Genomic DNA, 27195 nt, shown 5'->3' on the forward strand with positions numbered 1-27195 from the left:
ATATAAATAAAAAATTGCAAAAAAATGTTGTGAATTTTCATTACATTTGAAAAAAAATCATCTTTAATAACTGAACTAAAATTTTGTAAAATCCCTGTGTTAAGTTGTAGCCCATATTCCAATAAAAAAATCTGTAAAAAGTTCAACTTCCTACCTCAAATACTTTGTGAGGAAAGATGTAATTTATAAGCGTTATTTTAACATTGCAAGTATAGGGCGTTCCGGAGCCCCTTAATACGTAATCAATGCACACAGTGAGCTTGTCTCAGAGATCAGGCCCTAATACAGAGTCAAGCGCAGTTATAAGGATTCCAGCAGTAACGCTCAACCCGAAGGGTAAAACGCAGTACCGATAGGATGTACTTGCAAAAGTAAAGGCTGTGAACTTTTTTATTTCAGGTAACAGTGCGATATGCCAGTAAGAATCCCCGAGGTCAGCACTGGACCGATACTGCACACCATGAAACCGTTGTAATTGTTCGTCTAAATTTTCCGGCCCGGTGGTTACTCGGACGATAATTTTGTTAATTTCCTGGGTGTTGAGAACGAGTCTCACTGTGTTATCTGCCTTTTTCAGCACGAGTAGCGGGCTGCAGTATGGTGGTAACGAGGTCTCAATAATATTCCAAGACAACATCCATTTTATATTCTGAGCTACCGCCCCTCTTTGCGACCATGATACGGAATATCTGTTCTTATAAAACGTGTCTTGGGGTTGAATATCCATGTTCTAATAACTCCGGGTCTTTCATCGAACACACATGCGTATCCAAACAACAAAGTTCTAAATTCTTTTCGTTCCGGAGAAATCTCTGTGCACACTTCTACTGTATTTCTGTTTTCATCACGCTCTGCTTGTTGGCACCACTGTTCTGTCAAATCATGGCAGTGAAACGCGTTGACCTTCAAAATCTGAATGTGTATGTTTTTACAAAGCTTACCAATCCTAAATTTAACCTTTATTTAATCTACTAGACCGTTTTGACCATTGATAAACAGATGGCATTATTCAGATTCTAAATCAATTTTACCACACCTCTCCCTCAGGAAATTCAGTCCGAAAATACATCGTCTTGTCAACCCGTCGACCACCTGGAAAATCGACTGGAATACGATCTTTTCAATCTGTACTTCGATCATTATTTCCACTTTAATCAGTAAGGTTTTGCCACCTAGGCAGCTAGTATCCGACAATTTTGTACTGGGTAGGTTGGTAAGGCCTTGTGACTGTCAATCTCTTTGAAAAGGTCTTTCGATATCCCACTAATCTTGGCACCAGTCTCCAGTAATATACTGGTCGGTACTTTACTTGCTTGAACTATACCATACTCCTCCTACAAACAGGGAATTTCATCGTTTGTCAACACATCACGTATGTCGGCTTCATCTTGGTACCTCGGTAAATTGTTATGGTGATTGCATGGATCCCCCATTCCCCCCCACCGCTCTCCCAATTGACCGCGGCCAACATTGGAGTGCATAATATGCCCACGTTTAGTTTAACGCCACATTATTGCCTCGTTTCGAAATGGTGTACGGCCGGTACATTATTTATACGTTGCGCATCTCGGTCGTTATTTGGTCATGAGTTCACAGGCGTAATATTACTTTATGCCTGAAACTGAAACGGTTGGTTCGTATGAGCATACTGCCATTGCGTATTTGTGGGATCCGCTAAGTTGTTATTGCTGTTGTGCTGTGGTTGACACTGGTTATAAGCGTTTCGACACTGATTTCTACCATCCTGCCTATTCCAGTTTCGATTTCCGTTGCCAAAATAATTCCCATCACCATTATTCCTCTTTCTTTTAAAGCTTTAGTTGTAATTAGAATTGTACTTGGAATTAAAATTGCCTCCCGAACACGGGTTTTGCAGTTGGATCGACAAAAGCCGTTCTAGGCTCAGCCGCGCGCTCGCCATTGTTAACGCCGTATTCCGCTTGGTGCAGCGGAGACTGATTTCCGCCACCGTTACGATAGCTATTTTGGCTGTTACTGCTGTGCCTCGTGTCTTCATGAATTAAATCTATGGAATCTAAGATCCATAAGATGCAGTACAAATTGCTCTCAGGTACGTGTACAAGTTTTTCTTTAATGTTAATGTGCAGATTGGCTTTCAAAATACGTATAACATCAGTATGTGAAACTGGTTCATCCCAGAAAGGCGTTTTGTATAGTATTTTCGTAAAGATCCAAACTTTGGTTTGTATTGTTCAGGAGCGAAAACCGATTTCGTCAGTCGTTCCTGTATACAACGCGACCAATGCTTAGAAAGGAAACTATTTTCGGATTGCTCTAATGTTTGACAAGTTTCAGACATTTCGGTTTCCACAGCGCACCATCGCCTTGAATGTATCCGGTAACATACTGAATCTCTTGCTGTTCGGGCCATGCCTTAGGCAACACATTCCTGAATGACTTGATAAAAATAACACGATGTACTGAATTGCGTTCAGAGATAAACGCCTGAAACTACCGATGTCTTATAAGATTTTCTCCGAGCAATACAGTCGAAAAAGTCGGTTCTACTGTTGTCTGTTTCCTATCCACATTCTGGTGTCGTTGATTGCCTTACCCTCGTACTTCGGTGAATACCTATTAACATTGGTACTGAGATAGTCACTATGTGCAGTATTGTTTTCAGGTACTTCCTCTTCTTCTGCGTCTCTGCGTTGCGCATTAGTGTCATGAAGTTGCCTGTTACTTTGCTCAATGTCTGAGTGTAATTTTGCAACAGATGTGTTCTGTTCAGTGTAAACTTGTTCCATTGAGTTATTTATAGCTTTCTGTGCGGTTGATATGAATATCTTTATCCTGCAAAAGTTCATCAAACTGCCGCTCCTGTTTTTTTGTTACTTCATCAACTTGAGCGACAGCTTGCTGAATTTCTATACTAAGTATTGTTTGTTGTAAGTGCATAGCATTAAAGTTTTCAATTAATTTTCTTATCTGGTCAGGTACATCTTTTACCGTTGTTTTTAATTTGTCTATGTTCTGGTTCATATTATTTATATGTTCCCCTATTACTTCAATCACCTGATCGGCTACTTCGGCTTTAACTGTGTTATCTGTATTGTCAGTTTGTGTTGCATTTCTGTAAGATACTTTACATCAGTTTCTAAACTGCTCGCGGTCTAAGGCGCTGCAGTCATGGACTGTGCGGTTGGTCCCGGCGGAGGTTCGAGTCCTCCCTCGAGCATGGGTGTATGTATTTGCCCTTTGGATAATTTAGGTTAAGTTGTGTCTAAACTTAGGGACTGATGACCTTAGCAGTTACGTCCCATAAGATTTCACACACTCCTTTTTTTTCTAAACTGCTCGTCTGTGTAGTCATTTGTGTGGTTAATTGATTTGTGAACCGTGTCAACAGGTCAGTTTGCGTAGCTTTGAACAATTTGAATAAGTGTGGCTCTGCTAGAACCTGTGTAAAGAAAGAGTCCGGTATGATTTGTAGCGCAGGCGTACTACCGCCTGGCGCTTGCGACACAGTACCAGTAGTGGCTGCGACCGTGGTATCCTGTACATTTTCTACTTCAGGGTTTATTAAGGGCTGAGTAACAGATTTGTCGGCTGATGAACTATTCACTGTGTTAGTTCGAGACCTAAGTTTCACCATCGTTATCTGTACTCGTTAGTCAATGTGTAGCCAAGTTTCACTATTGCAGTAATTCGTATCACACGTAGGCCTAAACAAATCACAGATGACATAGCGCTGTTCGTTTAAATTAGTGCAGTAAAATATCTCTCTGCTCAAACAATAGACTGACGATCAAGAATCCCGCGCGCTACTAATAAAACTTTTCGGCCATCTTGTGATACATTGATGTACAAAAATATCCTAAAAAGAAGTTTTGAAAATAAAAAATGCGTACAACGCAGAGGGTGCCGCAAAAAAGCAGTCCTGTCCCACATTTACGATCACCCAAAAGCGCGGTAGTGCTGTTGCTCTTACCTTAAGTATTTTCTTTGGCCAGTCGGTTTTCTTGGTAGCTGGTTTAATGTTCCACAACTTCCTTTTTTTCAGAATTTTTAGGATAAACATTTGCCAATTTTATGGACAGCACGCAAACAGCACGACTTGTCAGATGTTCGAGAAGTGCTGCGGTGAGTGTCTACAACACGTGGCGGAACCAAAGTGGCATAATGTCCAGAGATCGTGGGATTGGGGGCCACCCCTCATGACAGATATCGGACGTCATAGGCTGGGCAGACGGAAAATAGGACAGGCTTTAATGCTGGGTAGAGTAGAAGTGTGTCTGAACACACAGTGCAGCGAACATTCCTAACGATGTATCTCCGCATCCGATGACCCATGGATGTGCCAACATTAACAGCACGACATCGGCAGCTACATCTGAAATGAGCACGTGGCCATCGGGACCGGACGTTGGTGCAGTGGCACAGCGTTGCATGGCCGAATTAATCCCTTCTTCATAATTCCGATGGAAGGGCGCGAAACCGTCGTCTTCTAGTCGAACAGCTCCTTACACCTGTACTGCAGGATGGAGACAAGCTGGCGGCGGCCCCATTGTACTCTGGGAAACATTCACGTGGGTATTCATGGTATATTACACTTGTTGCAGACCATAAACCCTTCTTGACAATCATGTTCCCTGATGGCTGTGACATTTTTCAGTAAGACAATGCGCCATTCCACAAGGCCATGAGTGTACTGGAGTTGTTCGAGGAACACCGTGGCCAATTCGAATTGATGGGCTGGCCCCCAGACTTGCCAGGTAGAACCAGATCGAACACATCTGGCATGTTATTGAGCATGGCGTCAGAGCTCATGCCCCCTCTCCCCCCCCCCCCCTACCCGGAATTTACGGGAATTGGGTAACTTGTGTGTGCAAATGTGGTGCCAACTCCCTCTAGTGACCTACTAAGGCTTCATTGCTTCCACCCCACGACACGTCGTAGCTGTTGTCCGTTGCAGAGGTGGACATATCGGCTAATAGGTTATAATGATCTGTCCGATTAGTGTAGTCTGCGAGATTCCGGTCGCACTCGCACAGACCTGTTTGCTAGGATCATCACGGCCGCGGAAGCAGTGCGCCAAACACATGCAATTGTTGATGGCATAAGGCATTCCATGACACGTCACAGTACACTCTGCTGCGAGCATGGCGGTCGAAATTTTGAACAGTACCTGTACGGGAACCGTTCTGTGTTTATTACGTACTGTGCTGGACGCTGGCAGAAGTGACTGGGCACTGTACGATAAAAAGGTACGTGTTTCCTCTGGGTTCTTGCATTATTCTGACTTACGTGTTGTATGTCATAGTTACTGCATACTACAAACGTCTTCACTGTTGTGAAGGCATTCTCGCAGAAACAAGAGAGATTGCGGCAGCAAACCAAATAAATCACATTTACATTATTGCTCATTAATGGCGGGGGGGGGGGGGGGGGAGGAGTACGCGAAAAAGTGACCAAAATAGTGCAAAATTTTCATTTTGGTTGTTCATTTACTACATTGTCGTTGAAATTTCAACTGCTGAATAACACGTTCCAATTCCAGTCCTAAGTAATAATTAACAAAAGTTCGCACGGGGCCACGCCCCGTTGTTGTTCTGTATTTCCTCATATTATTTATTCCTGTGGTGTTTTCTTGCAGTTTTATGCCGTCACAGTGTGGGGAATATTTCGGTGTTTAGCAGATCCAAAACTTCTACAATAGTGTGTGCACTGAAAAACCAAAAATTATAATTAAAGTTACAAGCCTCTGATAGGAAAACTGTGCCCGAAGGTATTCTTTACCACAACTCCTGATGAAGTTGCAACGTTTTATACTTGTTTAGTTTTTAACTGTGCTAATCTTGGCAGACTACGGACTCTACAGAGGCTGGGATTTCACCCAGGGGCATTCACACTGTCGATGTTGAACGAAATCGATAACAAAAGAGTTGATGCAGCGGACATTTTTGTTTTTTTTCTGTTTTTTTTTTGTCATCAGTCTACTGACTGGTTTGATGCGGCCCGCCACGAATTCCTTTCCTGTGCTAACCTCTTCATCTCAGAGTAGCACTTGCAACCTACGTCCTCAATTATTTGCTTGATGTATTCCAATCTCTGTCTTCCTCTACAGTTTTTGCCCTCTGCAGCTCCCTCTAGTACCATGGAAGTCATTCCCTCATGTCTTAGCAGATGTCCTATCATCCTGTCCCTTCTCCTTATCAGTGTTTTCCACATATTCCTTTCCTCTCCGATTCTGCGTAGAACCTCCTCATTCCTTACCTTATCAGTCCACCTAATTTTCAACATTCGTCTATAGCACCACATCTCAAATGCTTCGATTCTCTTCTGTTCCGGTTTTCCCACAGTCCATGTTTTACTATCATACAATGCTGTACTCCAGACGTACATCCTCAGAAATTTCTTCCTCAAATTAAGGCCGGTATTTGATATTAGTAGACTTCTCTTGGCCAGAAATGCCTTTTTTGCCATAGCGAGTCTGCTTTTGATGTCCTCCTTGCTCCGTCCGTCATTGATTATTATACTGCCTAGGTAGTAGAATTCCTTAACTTCATTGACTTCGTGACCATCAATCCTGATGTTAAGTTTCTCCCTGTTCTCATTTCTACTACTTCTCATTACTTTCGTCTTTCTCTGATTTACTCTCAAACCATACTGTGTACTCATTAGACTGTTCATTCCATGCAGATCATTTAATTCTTCTTCACTTTCACTCAGGATAACAATGTAATCAGCGAATCGTGTCATTGATATCCTTTCACCTTGTATTTTAATTCCACTCCTGAACCTTTCTTTTATTTCCATCATTGCTTCCTCGATGTACAGATTGAAGAGTAGGGGTGAAAGGCTACAGCCTTGTCTTACACCCTTCTTAACACGAGCACTTCGTTCTTGATCGTCCACTCTCATTATTCCCTCTTGGTTGTTGTACATATTGTATATGACCCGTCTCTCCCTATAGCTTACTCCTATTTTTTTCAGAATCTCGAACAGCTTGCACCGTTTTATATTGTCCAACGCTTTTTCCAGGTCGACAAATCCTATGAACGTGTCTTGATTTGTCTTTAGCCTTGCTTCCATTATTAGCCGTAACGTCAGAATTGCCTCTCTCGTCCCATCACTTTTCCTAAAGCCAAACTGATCGTCACCTAGCGCATTCTCAATTTTCTTTTCCATTCTTCTGTATATTATTCTTGTAAGCAGCTTCGATGCATGAGCTGTTAAGCTGATTGTGCGAAAATTCTCGCACTTGTCAGCTCTTGCCGTTTTCGGAATTGTGTGGATGATGCTTCTCCGAAAGTCAGATGGTATTGTGGGGTGGCGGGAAAAAAATTACTGTTGTATAAATGTTTGTAGAATGTAGAAACACTGCATTTCCCGGCCGATTAACCATACGTGCGGCGGCGGGTGGAATTATTGTTGTTAAATGTTCCTATTATTTAGAATGTTAATTATGCTGTCTTTCGCCGTTCTCAACACTGGCTCTCTAACTACAATATTGGCAACCAGAAAGTGATTAGCAAATGCGAAGCCTGTAATTAGAATTCTTAGTGCCCACTTTATCTGAGAATACACTTATAGTTACAGCTTATAGCTCTGAGTAATTTAGGAGATTGTCCGGGATTTATAATCAAAAACCGTCGTGAATAAAAACGTTCTGTATTCTGAAAGTCACAGATGAAAACAAAAGAATCCACACAATCTAACTAACAGAGCAGTTCAGAGTCTAATGCGCTGATGCCACTATAACTGTCCAAATTAAATATTTAAATGAATGCTCGCCATAATTTGATGATAATGTTTCATCAAACGCCACGCTAAATAATGGTAGAATGTTTGTCCCGCGGTGGCACGTGAAAATACGACAATACGCAAACTGAAGCTAGATAATGAAAATCATCCCAGAATTGACACTTCACTCGAAAATGATTTCATGGTTACGCGTATTCCGAGTAACTTAATACGGCATCCGAGGCTGTTTGTAGCAATGATATCAACGCGACGCGACTCCTGACACAGATGGCGTGCTATTCAGCGTCTGGAGAGAACTGGGGCCTTGCTTCCTCGTGCAGCGTTCTTATATATAAAGCCGCGGTGCGGACGGCTAAGGGAACGCCTGATCAAATCGGCTTTCCCAACTAGCAGCTGGGCTAGTTAGTAATGCACCACGTTAAGTTATCGAATAAAACATAGCTTCTCTTGCTGATGGCCGATGAAGCTCTCCATTTAAATGTGCATTCAGCACACAGGTAAGTAATCATAATAAATATTTGACGTGGCTAAGTTAAATATTTTGGGCGAGAGAATTAATTTAATTACACTGCACGCAGTAGACGAGCTCTGAACTGGCCCTTTGGAGATACACTATCGCTGTAGTTTTATAGTTATTCAAATGAAACTTCTCACATCTTTATGGTTATAGCGGATCTCCATTCTACTTAAATATAAACATCCTAGCCTTATTTATTAGCCTACTTAATCTATCTTGCTTCCTTAAGTTTTAAGACAAAAACCAGAAAATCATGAAATTCCACTAAAATTTTAATTTGTGAAATCCAAAGTACTGTTTTTATTAAATTATTATGAAAGAGGAATCTAAATATAAATTTTTTATTCTCTAGCTCTTTTCTGTTGCGCCAATGATTTTTACAGAAAAACGTCCAAATTTCGAAAATGGTTAAAGTTATCAAACTGACATTCAACACATGGTAATTGAGTATTACTCCTGACATGCTAGAATCGTTTCAAGTTATTCACTTGATTTTTAAAGTATTGCGCAACATTTATGACGTCAGAGCTAGTTACAGCGGACTGGCTGGCACACAATGGAAAGAATGATGTGAATGTACTATAGCGTGAGTATGCTGCTTCCCTACATCACCCTCTACTTAAATTTTTTTATGAATGTTAATGAATGAAGAAAAAATTTAATTACAAAAAGGGAAGCAAGAGTACAGCTTAACTTCCTATGAAAATTAAAATTGAATTGTAAACATATATTATTATTAAAAGAAAACTGATTACCTACATTAATTATTTAATTGCAGGCATGTTCACTGCCTCTTAAGCAACATTATTACTCAAAATTTAAGCAAAGTCAATGAAACACTTTGGCATACATATTGCCTTAGACAAACAGACACATAAAATATGTATAATTATGAAAATCTTAAATCCATTAAATACATTTTTACATACACAAATTCAAAGAAAATAACATGATACATAAACAGATGATTATCTCTTAGCAGTCTTTTCTAAACCTGAAAGAAAATTTCACAAATAATTTTTACACACGTGGTTGTAGCCGCTTTGGCTGGCGTTCTACACTTCCATTCACAAGGGTAGAGGAGGTGAAGTTGCTATGGTGTGCGTCTTTCACGATCACTCTAAATTACATGGGGAAAGGGGAGGTGTCACTGTGAGTTGTGTCCAAGTCCCTCCACGCTTTCACGCAGCTACCAGGCTGCCATTATCTGGTTTGTCCTGTAGAACAAACAAAAAGAGTGCCTCAGACTCTGTTCACTTAATATCTAAGGGTGGGTCACAATGAAATGGGGATATATACATTTTATCCTTCAATATTTTGCTGGAACAAAGTTAACAGAACTTCTTCAATTTTACTCTCGTGGTTACTTAATTGTCATAAAATCGGTAAACAAATGGCTCAAAACGCCGTTAGTTGCGTACTAGAGAAAATTTATGCTCAAGGCATACAATCATAAATTCTATTCAATTTCAATTTATTATTTCTGGGCAGGAACACTGAACCAATGCTCGGTACATTCCTGACACAATTGTATTTCATTTACTTGTGACTCATCTTTGATTACCTTATTCTTAGAGATAGTATGAGTATATTTGATTAGTGGTTGTTTTCTCAGCTTCTTTGTACATGTGAGTAACCTGTGGTCATAGTACAGTTCTGAGTGTTGAAAACACACTACGTTTAGTTGACTACTGAATCCACTTATTGGTCCTCTGCTGCTGTGTCAGTTCCACATTTGCAATTATGTACTTACTTCATCGAAGTGTATTTATGATGAGCTAAAAATAATGTTTCACATCTGTCATTATGTTACTCAATTATGTTGCTAGTGTATGTACTTATTTAACACTCACTCTATTAACATTTAAAGCATAGGATAGCACATTTATTTCATATCCATAGTGTATTGCAGCTGATTAGTCTGCTCACGTGGCAATCCATTTCCACTCGATCGGATGCTGAAACCACAGGTAGTCTCTCTCGACCTACCACTAAAATGCATCAAGTAATTATGGACGAGCGTAATGCTAAATTCCTTAAACCTATAGGACACCATGAGCTACTCTGTCTCATCTAACATAAGGGTACCTATGGTCGCATTCACGCCTCCAACTCATAGCCTCAATACATGTAGGTGTGTCCTGTCACACACTATACCAAATAACGGCCAGCTCCAACCTTATAAATACTTCAGGGACGTGTCCTTCACGTCTCAACCACAAACACTGCTCAGTTCTATTACACTGCCACTCCTTGCTACACAAGGTGAGTTTATTCTTACAAATTATCTGCATATTTTTCATAACACTAAGCACTCTTTCTTACTATTTATTAGTTAGCTCTAATGTATACACTAGGTTTCACTACCACTTCAGATCCTGCTTGTACATGAATTTGTATATCTTTTTAAATTAATTTTAGTGGACCATTTCCAATAAAACAACAACTTTGTACTTACAATATTACCAGGGTTCTATACATAATTGTTACTCAAATACATTTTATCTTAATTACATCATACTTCTCTGTTGTTTATGTCACGGTTAGGTTTGTCATATCAGGTATTTTTCTTTACTAATCGGTAGCTAGAATGGTTACCGAACTCATGGCTTGATAGTCATGACGGAAAATTTTTGTATTAGAGAGTAAGCGTCGAAATTTTTGTGGACAGGAAAGATGAAGAGTGAGTGAGACCTGAAATGGAAAGAAGATCTCACACAGCAGGGACTGCACAGCTGACAAACTGTGTAGAGGTTACAGAACAACCTCCTCCCTACAGCATTCATTCGTAAACTTTGACCACGCCACGTCGATCTGAAAATACTTTATGATGCCTTTTTAGAACCTATCTCCGTTCTTCCTTCTGATTAGCTGAAATTTTATCGATTTCCTGCAATTTAGCTTCTATTTTATCTAAAATAATTGCTTCTTCTTCTTCTGTGTTTAGCTTACTTGTATTAAGATTAACACCTTCGTCCCAATATCTCCTATTTTTCAGAACTCGTATAGGCAGCTCCCAAGTGTCATCATTAGCTACTACATGTTTATCACTAAAAGGTACTGTAATTACTCCGGTTATTGGCAAGACCATCTTTAACTGACTTCTTTCAAAGTCAACAACACTCTGATATTTTGACAAGAAATCTATGCCAATTAAAACCTCAATACTGAGATTGTTTACAATTAAGAATGGATGATCAATTAAATTACCATTAATGTTAAAGGGCAGCCAAGCTTCTTGCTTTACCGTTTTTGACATCTTGACAGTAGCACCAATTATTCTTAGTCCTGATACCCTCATTACTGTAAGCTTGTCTTTACCAGGTAATGCATCAAAGAAGGACTGAGATATCGCCCTCACCTCACTTCCACTGTCTAAGAGACAACGTACATTGATACCCAACATATTCACTATTATTATAGGGTGGCTTATTGTAGGTTGTACAGGTGGTTCCTCAAACTCATCCAATAGTTCCTTTTGGATTTGCCTCCAACTAAAGTGATCGACATCTGTCTTCATTACATTTAGGTCACAGTGTGTAGGGGTTTCCTGAATTACATTTTCAGCTGCCTTTTCCAGTCGGTCTATTAATTTTAAATCGAAACACCGCACGACTTCGTTACATTTAGTCTGCTGAACATGACCCAAATTACTGTAGTCTGAGCGATTCTGCGCCTCGAGACCGGGCATAACACTAGTTACAGCTAAACCACTTTTACTATTTTCGTCGGGTTCCTTCTCAAGTGAAAACTGGTCACAGCTTCTGGGTTCATCGACCCCCAACAGGCTACCCTCTACATTCTCACTTATTTCCTGTCCTAAATCTATTAGTACATTATCCACATCCTGCACAGGCACTTTAGATAAGAGCACATTATTCTCATCGTAAATATAAGCATGAATTTCTTCTGCTTCTTCACCTGACAATTCAGTATTTTGTAGCTCCTCCCTATCGTTACACTGCTGCGCCTTCTCTTTCTCTTCCCACTTAGAAAGTCTCTCTAACACGGTATCTATCAAATACTGTGAGTGATCTAATATTTCTGCTGTATTCTTAGATGCTACCGACTCTTCATCCACATGTTCAGTTTGAGTATTCTGATCTGTCTTACCAATTACCGTAACTACTGGCTTAGGAAAAGTAACCGCCTGGTGAGCGCCAGTATCCTCATAGACGGGAACTAGTTTTCCTGCCTCGGCCTAGTACTGTTTGCTTTATTTCCATTATAATTAACTGGCACAGCATTGGTTTGGGCGCTGTTGTTTACCTGCATAATTTTGTTTGGAACAAAATTACTATCATTTGGATGCCATTGTTGTTCCTGATAATTATTTCTCCAATTCCTACCTCTCTTAGGATGACGAACACCTACTGTTCTGATGTTTACATTGCCATTCTGCTCGTTCTTAAAATTACTACTATTGTTATTAGCATTTCTGTTATTACGTGCTTGCTCCTCACTGGCAGCAACACGTTCTACACGTTCCAAATATTCAATGAAACGACCCAGATTGTCTCTAGGGGCAGATATAATTCTAGTTTGCCAACACCATGGCAGTTTGGCTTCAAGACCTAGTATTATCATTTCAGGTTTCAGATTTTCGTCCAAATGTGACAAACGTGAAATCCATGACCTAGCAAACTCTTTAATTGATTCCTTGCCTGAACTGAAGCGTTTTCCACTCCAAAATTCTCTCTACACTTCATTTTGCTTATTGCTAGACCAATACTCATTAATGAAAGCTGTTTTTAACTCCGCTAATGTTTTCCACTTCAACATAACATCAGCTGACCAACGCATGGCGTCACCTGCTAAATGGCTTCTAATAAATGAGATTTTCTCTGGTTCAGACCAAGTTGGTGGAATCACATCTTCAAAATCGTTCCAGAAATCTAGCGGGTGGATATTTTATCTGGATCGAACCGCAAGAACTGCCGACACCCGATAAAAGCGGCGTTTGCAGCTACAATTTGTTGTATACTACCATTACCGGAAGTTACTGAAGCTACTTTACTCTCAATGTTAGCAATGTTAGTACTGATATTTTCTACTCTCATTTCAACATTATCTACTCTTTGCACAATATGAGTAGTATCAGTTTTGATTGCATCTACTTCTGCTTGACATATGTTTACTTTTATATTAACATCTTTAAACCTATCTGAGCACAGTTCAGATTCCGCCTCGATCTTTTCTGTTAACTTGTGCCTCAGCTTCGCATCTTCCATTTGGAAGTCTCTGTGAACCCCAGCAACTTCGGATTTTACTGTTTTATACATTTCAGAAAACTGTTGAGCAACCTTTTTCTCAATATCCTCATGATTGTAATCAATTTTATAATTCAAACTGTCCAGATCCGCTTTCAACTTATTGCAACCAGCATTGAAGAAAGTTTCTAATTCAGCTTTATTGGATTCTAATTTACTGTCCATTACCTCAAATCGTTTATTAAAATTGGTTTGGCTGGCCACAATCCTGTTATTTACCTCACTTATATCAGATTTTAATTCAGCATTACTGCTTTTGACCTGTTCACTTATTTCAGACTTTAATTCAGCTGTCATTTGAGCATTATTGGCTGACATTTTTGCATTACTGGCAGGTATTGCTTGTAATATAACATTTAAATCAATAGCCCCAGTATCTTTGGGTTGCTCACTAGCTGGCTTTTTATCACACTCAGGTGACGAAAAACTAGCTCCAACACCAGAATCATCAAAACTAAATGAAACTTCTGATTGATCAGTCATATCTAACTTCTCCTGTTTAAACTCTACCATCTCTGATGACTGTTTCGTTTTTAACTCATCAGATAAACTATGATACAATAAATTAACAATTTCTGTTTTCTGCTTTACTACAGGGGCCTCTATTATTGAATCATTGCCCCTTTTCACACTACTGCCAGGAGACAATATTTCATATTTCACTTTAACATTACTGTTTTCATGCATATTTACACTTGAATCGTTGTCTGGATTTACAGTTCCCTCAACAGACATAGGCTCTGATTTAAGTTAAACCTCAGTTTCTTTTGGCGGTTCCATTGCCAACAGTCTTTTAGTTTAGGTTAGTAAAATTTTTAACAGCTTTTCACTTAACTTAGTTCCTTCTGCACGACGTATGGCATTGTCTGCGCAGCGTACCAGGATTACTGATGCGACGCAGTGCGCTGAACTGCCGACGGCACGCCGACGGCTGTTGTGTGTTTGCGTGGCCCGCAACTGCAAGCGCGGCTCCGGCTGCTCCGGCGGACGACTGCAGTGAGGCGAAACTGGCTTCTCCCGATGCCGGCAGCGCCGCTAGACTCAGTGCCAGCTCCGTCAATCCAGAGGCTTTGTTAATCCAACTGCGTCGTCCACATACACACGTAACACATTCACTGTTCTATACTCAGCCGCGTGTCGCATTTCATACGCGAATCCGAATATTTAAAAATCACTTTCACTTTACTCAGTTTCTTCATATTTCCCGGCTGATGCACCATATGTGGGGCGGCGGGTAGAAATTTACTGTTGTATAAATGTTTGTAGAATGTAGAAACACTGCATTTCCCGGCCGATTAACCATATGTGCGGCGGCGGGTGGAATTATTGTTGTTAAATGTTCCTATTATTGAGAATGTTAATTATGCTGTCTTTCGCTGTTCTCAACACTGGCTCTCTAACTACAATATTGGCAACCAGAAAGTGATTAGCAAACGTAAAACCTGTAATTAGAATTCCTAGTGCCCACTTCATCTGAGAATACACTTATAGTTACAGCTTATAGCTCTGAGGAATTTAGGAGATTGTCCGGGATTTATAATCAAAAACCGTCGTGAATAAAAACGTTCTGTATTCTGAAAGTCACAGATGAAAACAAAAGAATCCACACAATCTAACTAACAGAGCAGTTCAGAGTCTAATACGCTGATGCCACTATAACTGTCCAAATTAAATATTTAAATGAATGCTCGCCATAATTTGATGATAATGTTTCATCAAACGCCACGCTAAATAATGGTAGAATGTTTGTCCCGCGGTGGCACGTGAAAATACGACAATACGCAAACTGAAGCTAGAATTGACACTTCACTCGAAAATGATTTCATGGTTACGCGTATTCCGAGTAACTTAATACGGCACCCGAGGCTGTTTGTAGGCAATGATATCAACGCGACGCGACTCCTGACACAGATGGCGTGCTATTCAGCGTCTGGAGAGAACTGGGGCCTTGCTTCCTCGTGCAGCGTTCTTATATATAAAGCCACGGTGCGGACGGCTAAGGGAACGCCTGATCAAATCGGCTCTCCCAACTAGCCGCTGGGCTAGTAAAGCACCACGTTAAGTTATTGAATAAAACATAGCTTCTCTTGCTGATGGCCGATGGAGTTCTCCATTTAATTGTGCATTCAGCACTCAGGTAAGTAATCATAATAAATATTTGACGTGGCTAAGTTAAATATTTTGGGCGAAAGAATTAATTTAATTACACTGCACGCAGTAGACGAGCTCTGAACTGGCCCTTTGGAGATACACTATCGCTATAGTTTTATAGTTATTCTAATGAAACTTCTCACATCTTTATGGTTATAGCGGATCTCCATTCTACTTAAATATAAACATCCTAGCCTTATTTGTTAGCCTACTTAATCTATCTTGCTTCCTTAAGTTTTAAGACAAAAACCAGAAAATCATGAATTTCCACTAAAATTTTAATTTGTGAAATCCAAAGTACTGTTTTTATTAAATTATTATGAAAGAGGAATCTAAATATAAATTTTTTATTCTCTAGCTCTTTTCTGTTGCGCCAATGATTTTTACAGAAAAACGTCCAAATTTCGAAAATGTTTAAAGTTATGAAACTGACATTCAACAAATGGTAATTGAGTATTACTCCTGACATGCTAGAATCGTTTCAGGTTATTCACTTGATTAAAGTATTGCGCAACATTTATGACGTCAGAGCTAGTTACAGCGGACTGGCTGGCACACAATGGAAAGACTGATGTGAATGTACTATAGCGTGAGTATGCTCCTTACCTACAGTATGTCGCCAGACTCATATATTCCACACACCAACGTGAATAGTCGTTTTGTTGCCACTTCCCCTAATGATTTCAGAAATTATGGTGGAATGTTATCTATCCCTTCTGCCTTATTTGACCGTAAGTCCTCCAAAGCTCTTTTAAATTCCGATTCTAATACTGGATCCCCTATCTCTTCTAAATCGACTCCTGTTTCTTCTTCTATCACATCAGACAAATATTCACCCTCATAGAGACTTTCAATGTATTCTTTCCACCTATCTGCTCTCTCCTCTGCATTTAACAGTGGAATTCCCGTTGCACTCTTAATGTTACCACCGTTGCTTTTAATGTCACCAAAGGTTGTTTTGACTTTCCTGTATGCTGAGTCTGTCATTCCGACAATCATATCTTTTTCGATGTCTTCCCATTTTTCCTGCAGCCATTTCGTCTTAGCTTCCGTGCACTTCCTGTTTATTTCATTCCTCAGCGACTTGTATTTCTGTATTCCTGATTTTCCCGGAACATGTTTGTACTTCCTCCTTTCATCAATCAACTGAAGTATTTCTTCTGTTACCCATGGTTTCTTCGCAGCTACCTTCTTTGTACCTATGTTTTCCTTCCCAACTTCTGTGATGGCCCTTTTTAGAGATGTCCATTCCTCTTCAACTGTACTGCCTACTGCGCTATTCCTTATTGCTGCATCTATAGCGTTAAAGAACTTCGAACGTATCTCGTCATTCTTTAGTACTTCTGTATCCCACTTCTTTGCGTATTGATTCTTCCTGACTAATGTCTTGAACTTCAGCCTACTCTTCATCACTACTATATTGTGATCTGAGTCTCTACCTGCTCCTGGGTACGCCTTACAATCCAGTATCTGATTCGGAATATCTGTCTGACCATGATGTAATCTGATTGAAATCTTTCCGTATCTCTCGGCCTTTTCCAAGTATACCTTCTCCTCTTGTGATTCTTGAACAGGGTATTCGTTATTACTAGCTGAGACTTGTTACAGAACTCAATTAGTCTTTCTCCTCTTTCATTCCTTGTCCCAAGCCGATATTCTCCTGTACCCTTTTCTTCAACTCCTTCCCCTACAACTGCATTCCAGTCGCCCATGACTATTAGATTTTCGTCCCCCTTTACATACTGCATTATCCTTTCAATATCCTCATACACTTTCTCTATCTGTTCATCTTCAGCTTGCGACGTCGGCATGTATACCTGAACTATCGTTGTCGGTGTTGGTCTGCTGTTCACAGCAACACACCCTCTGCCCTACCTTCCTATTCATAACTAATCCTACACCTTTTATACCATTTTCTGCTGCTGTTGATATTACCCGATACTCATCTGACCAGAAATCCTTGTCTTCCTTCCACTTCACTTCACTGACCCCTACTATATCTAGATTGAGCCTTTGCATTTCCCTTTTCAGATTTTCTAGTTTTCCTACCATCTTCAAGCTTCTGACATTTCACGCCCCGACTCGTAGAACGTTATCCTTTCGTTGATTATTCAATATTTTTCTCATGGTAACCTCCCCCTTGGCAGTCCCCTCCCGGAGATCCGAATGGGGGACTATTCCAGAATCTTTTGCCAATGGCGAGATCATCATGATACTTCTTCAATTACAGGCCACATGTCCTGTGGATACACGTTACGTGTCTAATGCAGTGGTTTCCATTGCCTTCTGCATCCTCATGTCGTTGATCATTGCTCATTCTTCCGCCTTTAGGGGCAATTTCCCACCCCTAGGACAAGAGAGTGCCCTGAACCTCTATCCGCTCCTCCGCCCTCTTTGACAAGGCCGTTGGCAGAATGAGGCTGACTTCTTATGCCGAAAGTCTTCGGCCGCCAATGCTGATTATATATCAAAATTTAGGCAGTGGCGGGGATCGAATCCAGGACCGAAAACGTTTTGATTATGAATTAAAGACGCTACCCCTAGACCACGGGTATTTAACATTGTTGTTACTCAGTCTGAAAATAAGGTTAACCAAAGAGGACATACAAAGAGAAGACTGCTTGAAGATGAAGAGGATAACACATATGGATTGCACTAGTTCACCCAGATAAGGTAAGGCATAATTTGTCAACTGTATGTAGCTTTTCCTCACAAACCAATGACATTTTAGCACCCAAATTTGGCAAGCAATTAGTCAATATTATTGTGAAATTTTCTGTGGAAGGAGTTTTCATTTACTACAATAGTAAGCCATTTATGGAAGAGAATAGTGCTAAGACCTGATATTGATTTTTTCACAGAAATTTGGAGAGCTTTGAAATCTAGTAAAAGACTATAACAATATTCTATGCCACAGATACTTTTAATAATGGTATAACAGACTCTGTAGCAAAATACGTTAATTTCGTCCGACAGATTTTTCAATAAAGGAGCACTTGAACTCACCTTTTTCAAAAAATTTCAATTCTTTATAATTAAAAACACATAATTTCAATCAACAAAAACGTATGTGTGTATTTCCATAACATTCCTTAACAACTATACCAAATTTAGTTACATTGACTTGAAAACTTTGGATTTTATAATGTTTCTTTTAAGAAGTATTGCAACTTCGCATACATTCCCCATTAACAGGCCGCTGGAGACCGTAGGTGTCTTCTACGAAAATACTCAGAAGATATCCCAAAACAAACCGAAAGTTCGGCGGAGGAGCTATAGTTCATCCCTTATATTCCTTCTACCTTCCAGATTTCCCTTCTTTGGTTACCACTGGCTTCCTATATGAGCTCTAGATATTCATACAGCCTCTTCTTTTTTCTCCAAAAGCTTTACTTTTCCTACCTCTGACATCTATCTTTCTCCCTAATTATGCATGCTTTTGCAGCTTTGCGTTTTATCTCTAGCAGCTCCTACTTAGCCATTTTGCACTTTCTGTAACTGGGGTTTGGTTGTTCGGGGGAGGTGACCAAACAGCGAGGTCATCGGTCTCATCGGATTAGGGAAGGACGGGGAAGGAAGTCGGCTGTGCCCTTTCAAAGGAACCATTCCGTTTTTGCCTGGAGCGATTTAGGGAAATCGCGGAAAACCTTAATCAGGATGGCCGGATGCGGGATTGAACCGTCGTCCTCCCGAATGCTAGTTCAGTGTGCTAACCACTGCGGCAGCTCGCTCGGTTTTCTGTAAATCTTATTCCTTGTACACACATCTGCATTCCACTCTATCTCCTTCATTTGATGCATTTTCCGTGCCTCAATCGGTAAAAACGGAACCGTTACAGAATCGCATTGTTGTCCGCCTGTCTGTCCGACTGTTGAAAACCGTTTCTTCAGGAAAGGATAGACGTATCAAGTTAAAGTTTATGCCGATACTAAGGCATACGGTCCCTCGTTGGTGTAAAACGGGAAGCTTCTAAGTGAATGAAGTGCAAAGTTACGGCCGTAGACTCACATTTTTTGAAACTCGCACACCCACTGATCGAAACATATAAGGTACTTCCCGTTGGCCTAGAATCGAGGCTTCACAGCACAAATAAATGAAAAAATACGAAAACTGTAAATTTATAATTGTATCACACGGATAAAGTATTTCTTTTGTCATTTGATATCCGACGTCAACTTGAGATTAAAACAATCGGTAGTTCTGCATTCAGGCTGATTGGATCGCTTTGGTAAAAGTCAGACAACAGGCAAAGATTGACCTTATTGTTCATGTGACGCTTTTCGGAAGTTATCCATCATGAGATATCCAGGAGCAACTACTGCACGTAAACACGGCGGCTCAAGTTGTATGTGAAACAAACATTCACAGACTAGTCTTGAAACGCCGTATCTATGTGCAGTAATTGCTCCTCGATAACTGATGACAAATAAATTCCGAAACGCGTCGTACGAAGAATAGTCATCAGTTGCCTGATGTATGACTTTTACCTTTGCGAATCACTCAGCTGAATGGGAGAACTACTGATTTTTATAAAAACGATCGCCTGCCTCCTGCACGACTTTATGTCACATTTATGGTATTGAAATTAAAACACCTCGAAAATGTAGGAATCCCTGGGACAGATGACTTGCCAGTATCAATGTCGATAACAGGTAAAAATGTTTGGGATTCTCAATTCCCAGAATGTATGGACTTCCTGTATACGCAGTTTAGTTTGTGCGGAACCTTTAATACGCGAGTCCTAGATGCACTTGGCCACATTTACTTGTCTTTTCGCCGCTTGATTTCAATATCTCCTGTGTTATCCATGGATTTCTTAATATTATCCCGAAATTCTTATGGGATGTGTAGTGCCCAAGAAGTTTAACACTGTCCTCAAGAGCCGGCCATTGTGGCCGTGCGGTTCTAGGCGGTTCATTCTGGAACCGCGTGACCGCTGCGGTCGCAGGTTCGAAACCTGCCTTGGGCATGGATGTGTGTGATGTCATTAGGTTAGTTAGGTTTAAGCAGTTCTAAGTTCTAGGGAACTGATGACCACAGATGTTAAGTCCCATAGTGCTCCGAGCCATTTTTGAACTGTCCTCAAGACCTGTTCAAATATGTATTATGGTGAACCGTTCGCGTAAACACGACGTTATTGAAAACCTAACACAACACTGATTTTGTTTCTCGTGTATTAGCACAATGTTTCACTAGTTGCGACTCATATTGTTTCTACAGGATAGCGGTTGTCGGATCTGAGATTATTTCACAATTAATTAGTTGCATAAAAGATATATTTAATTATGATTTTGTATATCAGATAGTATGAAGATTTGTTTTAGAACTAATTTTAATCATGTAATGACACCTATTGTGACCTTACAATTTCCTAGGAATTCTGCGAAACAGTCATGAAGCTTATCTGGTATTCAGTACACATATATTTTGATATTACAATCACTTTCATGAAAGTGGAGTTTGATACAGGCACAGGAATTTTAGTAGGAGTCTACATGAGGGGTATAAAAACATTTAATTTAATGCTTTTGTTGAGAATAGCATATGCATAAACCATTTATTTATTGGTTGGTGCTATCTGGAGCTGTCAGTGTGATGTCTGACGATGAAGATGCAATACTGGGCTTTGACCTGTTATTCTTGTTGAGAGTTGCAGTTGCAACTCTCCAGGCTGTTATGTCCAAACCAAGCCTCTTCCTCTCAACTTATCTATTACAACTTACTGTATTCTATCTGTGGTTTGCCTCTACAGTTTATACCGTTGATACTTCCCTCAATTACGTAACTGACAGTCTTTTGATGCTTCAAGATTTGTTATAACAACTGGTTCCTGTTTTCAGTGACGTTGTGACATAAATTTACTTTTTTCCCTCTTCGTTTCAGTATCTCCTCATCACTTAATTTTCAGCATTATTCTGTGGTAACTCATTTTAAAAGCTTCTCTTCTGTTCTTGTGTGAACTGTTTAGTACCCTTGTTTTGCTTTCGTACAAGATCATACTCCATGACAATACATTCAGAATCGACCATCTGATACTGAAATTGAAATTCGTTGTTAAAAATTACTCATATGCAGAAAACTTTTTCATATTAATGGCAGTCTGCATAAATCTCTTTACTTTAGTTACCATCATACACTTTACTGCCAAAACAATTATACTTCACTCATTCTTTTAGTGTGTACTTTTCAAATCTAATCTCGTCAGTTATGGTTTGTTCCCACCGGGTTATGGGCATTACTAGGGTACGAGCGCGAAATGTTGCGGAAATGGAAGATGTAGAATTCGTTTCATAAGGAACATTCGGAGGTGAACCGCTGACGAGTGAGACTCAGAGAACCAACTGGAAATGCGAGGGGATGCAGGCACGAACTCGCCGGGCGAGAGGGCGAGCGCAGCACAAAGGGCGACCCATGCCGGACCGTTACAGCTGATGCCCGAGCCTCAAGGTCAGCCGCAGCATGGAGATCACGAGCACACTGCAGCGTCTGAAAGTAGTGAAGAGACTCAACACATCTCTGCGTCCGCTCCCACCACGCCACACGAAATGTTTGCAGCACTTTTCAAATTGGTGCAAGTACAAAGTAGGAAAACTGATGAACAGAGTAGGAAAATTGACGAAGAGAGTAGAAAAATGAGGAACAATCCGAAAAGCTAAATGGAAAACTTGACAGTGTAGATGAGGACGTAAGAAGGTTAAATAAACGATTTGACGAACCGGAACAGAAATTACACGGGCTGACACTTACGTTACAACAACTAGAAACACTCGTAGGTACGTTCGCGACAGAAAGTAAAAAGAACAATGAAGATGTGCAGACCGAAATTCGCCAGATACGTGAAGATTTGGACACAGTCACAGGTCGTGTCGAAAATCGGATCGATGACATTGAGAACAATTTACCGGACCGTTCGGAACTAGCACTAGACACCGACAAAGTGAAAGAGGCAATACAGCGTGCGTGCGAGGAACAGCAGGAGACACTAAACAGTGTCTGCCAACAGGTCAACTGCCAGCAGGCTACGTTACAAGCCCGGGCAGGAGACATGGAAAAGGTGAGCAAAAGAATGGATGCGTTAACGTTGGCGGTCGAAAACTCTCGACAAGGTCAGAGCGATTCTAGTGGAAGAATCCCTAAGACAGTGTGCGACAGTGGAGAGGTTCGGTCGTTGTTACAGTTCAAATACGCACAAACTGAAATAAATTGGCACAAACGCGATACGCTCCGTGAGTTTTTGCGAACAAACGAGAACCACAATTTCGGACGGCAGTATAACAGTGATAGAGATACCCAGAATAGGTTCAAAATGGTTCAAATGGCTGTGAGCACTATGGGACTTAACATCTGTGGTCATCAGTCCCCTAGAACTTAGAACTACTTAAACCTAACTAACCTAAGGACATCACACACATCCATACCCGAGGCAGGATTCGAACCTGCGACCGTGGCGGTCACGCGGTTCCAGACTGAATCGCCTAGAACCGCACGGCCACACTGGCTGGCCCCAGAATAGGGAACAGGATGAACTGAGACAGATGGAAATGAGCCTGCAGAATCTGAGAAGGTCTGACGACGTGATAGATTCGAGTGGCAGGACCATTATCATAACTCCTGACGAGGGGGACTCCTGGAACAATTTTAGATCTGCAATGAAGTATTCAGTGTATCCAGATCCTACCAATCTGCAACATCCACGCATTTGGATTTCCCAGTTCGATGGAGCCTTACCCATATCATGGTGGGAACAACTGAGAATAAAGTTTGCATACAACCTCCTCCGTGATGAGGCGGGGGCTAGATTGCAGCCGCTGATGCAACAATTCAGTTCATATTCGGAGTTTCGCGTGGCCATCATTAGAGAATTTTGGTCAGAGACAGAAAAAGAGAGAACAGAGTTTGGAATATTAATGTTTGCTGACTACAATGAGTGCGACCACCCAGACCCAGCCGCGTACTTCCGATATTTGACAAGGCGAAATCAGAACCTAGACTCACCGTATTTGCCTGTGGAATTAATCAGAATCTGTCTCACCAAATTCCCACAAAAGCTTAGAAGGGAGATCACAATAGCAGGAAGAGGTTTGCATGATATAGTTTCATTCCAACACCTCTTACAATGATTAGGCCAGGCGAAGGGTGCAAAACAATTCAAGCACCCCAAGGAATAGAATAGAAAGCGCGCCGCCACGTAACGAAAACCAACGAAATTGGCCTCAAAACTCTGGACCACAGCGAAACTATGATCAACGAAATTGGCCGCAAAACTCAGGGCCGTGGAGAAACAATGATCGATTTGATCGAAATCACTGGTGAGATTATTATAGAAACAGACTGTATGATAACCATAGGGGGCACAGCGGGCATCGTGGACCCCCTGAAAGCAATTGCGAACTGGTGCAAATAGTAGAAATGCGACACCCCAGATCCACGCCACAATGACAATGGCCACAGTGGTGAAGGGAGCCCCCCAACAATGACGGGATCACAGCGCAGAGGGTATTAATGAGCACAAACTGCTGTCGAACGAAGTGGGAATCTTCTTCATTGATTTTGACAAAATTCGAGAAGAATTACTGGAAGAAGGTGATGTGACCACATCACCTTCTTCCAGTAATTCTTCTCGAATTTTGTCAGAAAAATGTCCTATTGCAAACCTAGGAATTAATGGGCAGATAACACCTTCTGTGCTAGGCTCGAGTAGTGAGGTATCAGTAATTAGAGAGGATGTACTAAGGCGATGTAGTACGACTTGTACATGGTCAACTTCATCGCTACACAAGACGAAAGTCTGGCGCGCAGTAAACAGTAAGGGCGTGGAAGTGCGGGAGCAAGTGCAAGTGGAATTCACATGCCAATTACATTCATTCACTAACATGTTTCTGATAATGCCCTTCCTCGCAATTGAAGTAATTCTGGGACGTGATTTTCTGATCGCGTAACAAGTAGTGCTCGATTTTAAAGAGGGCTGCATCTTGTTAACTCTAGCAGATCAAACAGTGAAAATTAATTTTCATAACGGGACCCACTCAGAACACTCATCCGAACTGTTTGCCGTTCGATGGGAGACGGGTAAATGCGTTAGCAGCAAAACGGTTGCACCCACACCTCAGCAACAAATACATCCCTCGGACAAAAATTTTGATACTTCGGTTAGAGAGAAAACAATACAAGTGACGTCGGAAGATGACAGACGCGAGCTGCAGAGGATTCTGCATCGGCATGTAGCGACATTTTCGGAATCCACAGGGACAATAAAGGACTTTGTCTATCAGTTTCGCTTGAAGCCCCACCAGCCATTTTCGCCCTCCCATATGCCACACCATACTTATAGAGCAAGAGTAGAAGAAGAAAATCAAGCGATGCTGGCGCAGCGGTCAGCAAGTACAATAGTCCACTACGCTGTGTGGGGAAGAAAGACTGGTCCATCCTGATTGTCCTCGATTCAAGGCAAACAAACACGGTCATCAAACCGGGGACGGACTGCCCTGAAACTCTGTATGCACTCTTGCAGCGTTTCCACGGTGTGACTGTGCTCACTTCCGTTGACCTCCGCCGTAGTTTCTGGCAGGTTACTCTTTGCTCTGGCTTGCGGGAAGTACACGACCTTCTTGTGTTATGGCAGGTGCTTTCAGTTCCGTAAGCTACCCTTTGGGCTGAATGTCTCATTGACAGCTTTTAAACGGACGCTGGATACAGTTGTACTGGCGGAACATAAGGTAGGGTGGCGCTACATGTAGACGACGTGCTCGTTGCTGGAAAGTCATGGACCGAACATAACAAAGTTCTCGACGGTCGTCTTGCGGCATTTAGAAACAAAGGCGTCACAATGAACTTGTACAAATCTGAATTCGGAAAGCGGGAATTGAAATATTTAGGACACATTATATCGTCAGAAGGGATACGGCCCGACCCAGAAAAACTGCGCGCGCTTGAGGAATTCCCGATACCTAAAACAAAGCGTCAATTACGCAGTTTTTTCGGGGTAATTAATTTTTACAAGAGACTCGTGGACATGCCATGCCGGACAACAGCCCATCTCTGTTGTTTGACAGGCAAGAAGAGAGTGTGGAGTTGGAATGAGGAGGCGCAGCATGAATTCCACGAACTGAAGGAGGGGCTTCTTGCTGGGCCCCTCCTCGCACATCCCGACCCCACGAAGGAATTCTGCCTGTCGAGCGATGGATCCCGGGTAGGAATAGGGGTTACGTCCTAATAAGAGATCGAACAGGAAGGGATGGTTATCGCAAAGTAGGGTACTAAAGAAAAATGAAAGGAATTACACAGTCACAGTACTGGAGGCGTTAGCGATTGTATGGGGTTTCACAAAATTCCGATACTATTTGTTCGGTCGAAGGACGAACATTTACACTAAAGTCCTCCAGTTCCTGATGACCGCAATTCTGAACCATGGAAGACTAAGATGGTGGGCTGTTTATATGCAAGAATTTGAATTCACAATACACTACGTTCCCGGCCCCCAAAACATTGTAGCCGATGCTTTATCATGTAACCGAGTTGGGCTCAAGGAAGCAATAGACGTTGAACAAAGGGAGTGGCTTTTCGAATTGGTTTACATGTCAAAAGACCCGTTTGAGAACTTTGTTACTACAACACTGAGTGGAATAGCAAGAGAACAAGTTAAGTTCCCACTTAGTCTGTTCTCAAGAAAGCACTGAAGGAAGGACGTACCTCACTGAGGAAATATTGCACTTTTAAGAAAGATGCCCTCTTTTGAAGAAAAGATCTGCAGAGAATACAAACAGGCACCTGTGCACCTGACGAGCTTATTAATAAGTTAACCTGGCATTGCCACCTAAGCTGTGGACACTTCAGTGCCCGAAAATGTTGTAAGAAGAACCTGTATATTTCAGCAACATGACAAGACGAAATATGCAGATACTTAGAACCTGCAAGATCTGAAAAAAGGCGAAACCACAGACCACTTCATTCACAGCACCACTATACCCTATACCTATACCACAAAGGTTAAAGGAATTAGCAGCGACTGATCTCTTTGGTCCCCCGCCAAAGACTAAATGTGTATAGATACGTTTTAGTGGTAGTTGAACTCATATCGAAATACGTCAGTTCTCTCTGCTAGGGAACGCGACACCAAAAACTGTCGGCGCCGCTTATGTGCTCGATTTTCTCGCTGTGGTTGGACATATTGACAAAGTAATTTCCGATAACAGCCCACAATTTTGGTCCAGAGAGTGGACATCACTCCTACGCATGCGAGGGATCACAACTATTTTTATATCAAAATATAGTGCTCATGCAAATACCGCAGTACAGGCCATTAAAGAACTGGGGAAGTCCTGTAGGATTTATTGCCATAAAAGACACAGAAATTGCGGTCTTTACCTTCAGCAATTCCAAGATGTACTCAACACTATAGTATTGGGGCAAGGCCATTCTACCTCAAAGTACCATTATCCAAGATGGCGGCGATGACGTCACCTAACCCGAAGGCCAGTTCTACCCCAAAGTACTGTTATCCAAATTGGCGTCTGTGACATCAGTTGATGA

At 41.3% G+C, this 27195-nt stretch overlaps 1 protein-coding gene across 1 annotated transcript in view; it reads left to right on the top strand.

Moving 5' to 3' along the window:
• The window catches only part of LOC126424559 (cytochrome P450 4c21-like), a 65741-nt gene that overhangs the window by 10332 nt on the left and 28214 nt on the right, over positions 1–27195 (top strand). Inside the window, exon 2 of the mRNA XM_050087305.1 lies at positions 22499–22720. Within this exon, the coding sequence (XP_049943262.1) occupies positions 22499–22720 (222 nt within the window). The remainder of the gene's footprint in view (positions 1–22498; positions 22721–27195) is intronic.

Source organism: Schistocerca serialis, chromosome 10 (assembly GCF_023864345.2).
Source record: "Schistocerca serialis cubense isolate TAMUIC-IGC-003099 chromosome 10, iqSchSeri2.2, whole genome shotgun sequence".
Taxonomy (NCBI): Eukaryota; Metazoa; Arthropoda; class Insecta; order Orthoptera; family Acrididae; genus Schistocerca; species Schistocerca serialis.